Source organism: Empidonax traillii, unplaced genomic scaffold (genome assembly GCF_003031625.1).
Source record: "Empidonax traillii isolate 1590-97213 ecotype Southwest subspecies unplaced genomic scaffold, ASM303162v1 scaffold2030:size82362, whole genome shotgun sequence".
Taxonomy (NCBI): domain Eukaryota; kingdom Metazoa; phylum Chordata; class Aves; order Passeriformes; family Tyrannidae; genus Empidonax; species Empidonax traillii.
In genome coordinates, this window is record NW_020957223.1 from 18,288 (window position 1) to 23,962 (window position 5,675).

At 50.9% G+C, this 5,675-nt stretch overlaps 1 protein-coding gene and 1 long non-coding RNA gene across 4 annotated transcripts in view; one reads left to right on the plus strand and one right to left on the minus strand.

The window, feature by feature from the left end:
- Positions 1–2,246, plus strand: part of LOC114071463 — a 9,490-nt gene extending 7,244 nt beyond the window's left edge. For 2 of the 3 annotated variants that reach the window (XR_003574040.1, XR_003574038.1), the window contains 2 exons: positions 1,342–1,350; positions 2,236–2,246. This is a non-coding gene — a long non-coding RNA (uncharacterized LOC114071463). Of the gene's footprint in view, positions 1–1,341; positions 1,351–1,560; positions 1,570–2,235 lie in introns of all 3 variants that reach the window. The other variant, XR_003574039.1, reaches the window with a different exon arrangement.
- Positions 1,818–5,675, minus strand: part of GOLPH3L (golgi phosphoprotein 3 like) — an 8,145-nt gene continuing 4,287 nt past the window's right edge. The window contains exons 3-5 of the mRNA XM_027909297.1: positions 5,135–5,266; positions 3,616–3,730; positions 1,818–2,251 (exon numbers count right to left, since the gene is read on the minus strand). Coding sequence (XP_027765098.1) covers positions 1,818–2,251; positions 3,616–3,730; positions 5,135–5,266 — 681 coding nt within the window. The remainder of the gene's footprint in view (positions 2,252–3,615; positions 3,731–5,134; positions 5,267–5,675) is intronic.

A 5,675-nucleotide genomic window follows, 5' to 3' on the forward strand; every position in this document is an offset into this window, starting at 1 on the left:
CCCCATAAAGACTCTTCCTCTTCTTCCTCCTCCTCCTCCTCCCCCCCTGCCCTGGGCTTTGTGTGGGTGGGGGATGGGGGTGTCTCAGGGGGTGGGATGGGGCGTTTTTGGGGGGGATTTAGGGGGTTTTTAAGGGGTTTTGGGGTTGTTTTACCCCCTTCCCTGGCTCCTGCTCATCACCTGCCCCATAAAGCCTCTTCCTCCTCTTCCTCCTCCCCTGCCCGGGGGTTTGTCTGGGCGTGGGCTGGGGGTGTTTCTTGGGGGAATTTAGGGGTTTTTTGGGGGGGATTTAGGATATTTTTAGGGTTTTTTTGGGGGGATTTAGGATTTTTTTAGGGGGAGGGGGCGGGGCTATGCAGATGAGCCGTGATTGACACGGAAGCTCGACCAATGGGAAGGGATTATTCAATGAGTGGGCGGAGCTTCGGGAAGGTCGCGGGTTCGAGACCCGCGGAGGGAAACACCGGGAATGGGGTGGGTGGAGGGGGATTCCCAGGACACCAAAACCTTTGGGAATCCGGGGGGGGATCCCGCGCGGCAAAGACTCCCGGAGAGACCCCCCGGAATCGCCCCCGAGGGGCAGAAGCAAAGGAACCGCCCCCACATCAGCTGAGCCCACGCCCAGCTCACGACACGAGTGACACCCGCGCCCCGGGGACACCCCCGGGGAGGTGCCAAAAAAAGGGGCAGCGGGAGCCCCCGAAACACCGACAGAGCCCGCGGGGCTGCAGAGAAACGAGTTTTAACGTGAACTACAGGAGGAGGAAAACGAGGACGGGGGGGAAAAGGGGGAATGTGGGGACAAAAATCATCGCAGGGGGACTCGGCTCCTGCAGGGGGAAGAGCCGGGGGGAGGGGGAGGAAGGGGCATCTGCCTGACACCCCTGAACCCCCTCCCAACCCCAGGAGGGTCCCCTGAACCCCCTCCCAACCCCAGGAGGGTCCCCTGAATCCCCTTCTCACTCCAGGAGGGTCCCCTCAACCCTTTTCCCGCTCCAGGAGGGTCCCCTGAACCCCTTTTCTACCTCAGAAGGGTCCCCTGAACCCCTTCCCAGCCCCTCCCCACCCCGAGAGGATCCCCTGGACCCCTTTTCCCACCCCAAGAGGGTCCCCTGAACCCCTTCCAAGCCCTCAGCCCACCCCAGGATGTAGCTTTGGGGTGTGTTTTTAGGGTCTGAGTCCCCCCAGAGCAGTTTGGGGAGGTTTTTTTAGGGTCTCCCCACTGCAATCTGGGGAAGTTTTTCAGGGTCTGAGTCCCCCCAGAACAGTTTAGGAAGTTCTTAGGGTCTCCCAGATGTAGCTGGGCAGATTTTTAGGGTCTCCCCACTGTAATCTGGGGAGGTTTTTAGGGTCTGAGCCCCCCCAGAGCAGTCTGGGGAGGTTTTTAAGGGCTCCCAGATGCAGCTGGGAAGGTTTTTAGGGTCTGAGTGCCCCTAGAGCAGTCTGGGGAGGTTTTTAGGGTCTGAGTCCCCCCACTGCAATCTGGGGAGGTTTTTAGGATCTGAGTGCCCCCAGAACAGTTCAGGAAGTTCTTAGGGTCTCCCAGCTGCATCTGGGAAGTTTTTTAGGGTCTGAGTCTCCTCAGTGCAGTCTGGGGAGGTTTTTAGGGTCTGAGTCTCCTCAGTGCAGTCTGGGGAGGTTTTTAAGGGCTCCCTGCTGCAATCTGGGGAGGTTTTTAGGGTCTGAGTCCCACCCAGAGCAGTTTAGGAAGCTCTCAGGGTCTCCCTGCTGCATCTGGGGAGGTTTCCAGGGTCCGACCCTCCCCGTTCCTTCCAGGTCTCTCTCCCCTCGCCCCCAAACCCCCGGGATCACCGTCCCTAGGACTTGTTGAAGGCCGCCAGCACCGCCCAGATCATCTCGGAGCCTCCCCCCGCTTCCTTGGCCGCCGCCAGCTCGGGGTCCGTGTCCAGCAGGTCCCTGGCCCTGGCCATGGCCAGCTCGTACCTGTCGTCGCCCAGGGCGCCGAAAACGCCCTCCAGGACGTCGGAGGAGTGGGCCAGCACCAGCAGGGCCAGCGTGCGGCGCTCCAGGCGCCGGGGGTGGCCGGGCCAGCGCTCCAGGACGCTGTCCTGCAGCCGGCGCAGCAGGCGCTGCTTCTCGGGGGCGTTGGTGACGGGGTGGGTGGTCATGTCGAAGAGCAGGAAGTTCTGCTTCTCCGTGCTCAGGATGCCCTTCTCCACCAGCGCCTTGGCCAGCCGCTCCCGCACGTTGCGCAGCTGGAACTGCAGCTTGAAGGGGTTCCAGGTCTCGCCTGGGAGAGGGGGAAAAGAGGGATTATCTTGATTTGGGGTGGTGGGATCAGCACAGAATCCTCACAGGGGTACCCAGGGGTGGGTTGGGGCACCTTCCAGCTCAAATCCCACGGGGGGTTTTTTGGGGGGCTCTTTGTTTGAGGTTTCTAAAAAAATCTCTTTGTTGGGGATTGGGGAATTAGGGATGAAGAGTTGGGAATGAAGAATTGGGAAACTGAGAGTGAAGAATTGGGAATAAAGAATTGGGAAATCGAGAATAAAAAATTGGGGAATGATGAATGAAGAATTGGGGAATTATGGATGAGGAATTGGGGAATCAGGGATGAAGAATTGGGAATAAGGAATTGGGAATTATGAATGAGGAATTGGGGAATTAGGGATGAAGAGCTGGGAATGAAGAATTGGGGAATTATGGATGAGGAATTGGGGAATTAGGGATGAAGAATTGGGGAATTATGGATGAGGAATTGGGGAATTAGGGATGAAGAATTGGGGAATTATGGATGAGGAATTGGGGAATTAGGGATGAGGAATTGGGGAATTAGGGATGAAGAGTCGGGAATGAAGAATTGGGGAATTATGGATGAGGAATTGGGGAATCAGGGATGAAGAGTTGGGAATGAAGAATTGGGGAATTATGGATGAGGAATTGGGGAATTAGGGATGAAGAGTTGGGAATGAAGAATTGGGAAACTGAGAGTGAAGAATTGGGAATAAAGAATTGGGAAATCGAGAATAAAAAATTGGGGAATGATGAATGAAGAATTGGGGAATTGTGGATGAGGAATTGGGGAATCAGGGATGAAGAGTTGGGAATGAAGAATTGGGGAATTATGGATGAGGAATTGGGGAATTATGGATGAGGAATTGGGGAATTATGGATGAGGAATTGGGAAATTAGGGATGAAGAGTCGGGAATGAAGAATTGGGGAATTATGGATGAGGAATTGGGGAATCAGGGATGAAGAGTTGGGAATGAAGAGTTGGGGAATTATGGATGAGGAATTGGGGAATTAGGGATGAGGAATTGGGGAATTAGGGATGAAGAGCTCTGGAATCAGCGAGTCCAACCCGGGATCCAACCCCTCCCCACCCCGGCACCCGCAGGGGCACCACGAGCAGGCTCTTCCCCAAAAACACCCCCGGGGGGGGATTTGGGGGGGACTTTTCCAAGAGGAAATTCCTGCTGATGTCCAACCCGGCCCAGCCGGAGCCGTCCCCTCTCCTCCCGCCCCCGTTCCCTGCCAGCAGATCCCGACCCTTTCCCGGCAGGGAATTCCCGAGCCCTCTGAGCCCCCTCTTTTTTTTTTTTTTTCCTGGGATAATCCCCCCCCTTCCAGGAGCTGTTTGGGGCTGCTCCTACCCGTGAGCAGCTCGATCCAGGTGGGCACGGTCTCGGGGGGCTCCGTGGCCTGGATGTGCCGCAGGGTCTCGTCCAGCAGCACGTCCCCCGTGGGGGCAGCTGATTGCAGCAGCACCTGCAGGGACACAGGGGAGGGAGGGGATTCCAGCTCAGGGACAGAGATCCTGGGAAAACAGGGCTCCTGGGAAAAAACACAGCGCTACCGGGAAAAACGGCATCCCCGGGAAAAACGGCGTTCCTGGAAAAACAGCGTTCCTGGAAAAACGACCTTCTTTATTTCCTTGATATTTCTTATTTCCCTTTATTTCCTTTATGTTCCTTATTTCCTTTATTTCCTATATATTCCTTATTTCCTCTATTTCCTTTATATTCCTATATATTCCTTATTTCCTCTATTTCCTTTATATTCCTTTATATTCCTTATTTCCTCTATTTCCTTTATATTCCTTTATATTCCTTATTTCCTCTATTTCCTTTAAAGTCCTTATTTCCTTTTTATTCCTTGTTTCCTTCATATTCTTCTTTATTTCCCTTATACTCTTTATTTCCCTTATACTCTTTATTTCCTTTATACTCTTTATTTCCTTCATATTCATTATTTCCTTCATATTCTTCATATTCCTTATTTCCTTTATATTCTTCTTTATTTCCCTTATACTCTCTATTTCCTTTATATCCTTTATTTCCTTTATATTCCTTATTTCCTTTATATTCCTTATTTCCTTTATATTCTTCATCATTTCCCTTATAGTCTTATTTCCCTTATACTCTTTATTCCCCTTATACTCTTTATTTCCTTTATATTCTTTACTTCCTTTATATTCTTTACTTCCTTTATATTCTTTATTTCCTTTATACTCTTTATTTCTTTCATACCCTTTATTTCCTTTATACTCTATTTCCTTTATATTCATTATTTCCTTTATAGTCTTATTTCCCTTATACTCTTTATTCCCCTTATACTCTTTATTTCCTTTATATTCTTTACTTCCTTTATATTCTTTATTTCCTTTATACTCTTTATTTCTTTCATACCCTTTATTTCCTTTATACTCTATTTCCTTTATATTCCTTATTTCCTTTATACTCCTCGTTTCCTTTAAATTCTCCTTTATTTCCTTTATATTATTTTTATTGCCTTTATATTCTTTATTTCCCTTACACTCTTTATTTCCCTTACACTCTTTATTTCCCTTATACTCTTTATTTTCTTTATACTCTCTATTTTCTTTATACTCTTTATTTCCCTTACATCCTTTATTTCCTTTACATTCCTTATTTCCTTTACATTCCTTATTTCCCTTATACTCCTTATTTCCTTCATATTCTTTATTCCCTTTATATTCTTTACATTCCTTTACCTTCCCTCGTCCTTTCCTTGGAGAACCGACCTAAATCCTCCCCCATCCCATCCCATCCCATCCCATCCCATCCCTGTATCCCATCCCATCCCATCCCATCCCATCCCATCCCTGTATCCCATCCCTGTATCCCATCCCTGTATCCCATCCCATCCCACCTTCCTGTCCAGGAGTCTCTTCCTGCGCAGGGCCAGCGGCTCCAGGCGGATCCGGCCGCGCAGGGCCAGCTCGATCAGGATCCCCCCGCGGAGCCCCGAGGAGATGCAATCGTTCCAGAACGACGTGTAGCCCTGGGGGGGAGAGGGGGCTGGAAAACGGGGGCCGGGAAAGAGGGAGGGGACACCCCTGTCCCTGCTCCCTCCACAGGGAGGGGTTTCCCCCACTAATCAGAGGGGTTTCCCCACTCAGCGGCACCAATATCCCAATTTCCGCCCCCCAAAAAATTCCTGTTACAGCCCCAATATCCCACTCTCTGTCCCCAAAAAATTCCTGTGAACACCAAGCAATTCCAGCCCCAATATCCCATTTCCCCCCAAAATAAACTCCTGTGAATGCCGAGCAATTCCAGCCCCTCTGCCCAGCACCAGGGATTGAAAAATCCCAGGAATAGTGAGAAAAGAAGGATCCTTCCCACTGGAAGACATTCCTCCTTCCCTTCCCTTCCCTTCCCTTCCCTTCCCTTCCCTTCCCTTCCCTTCC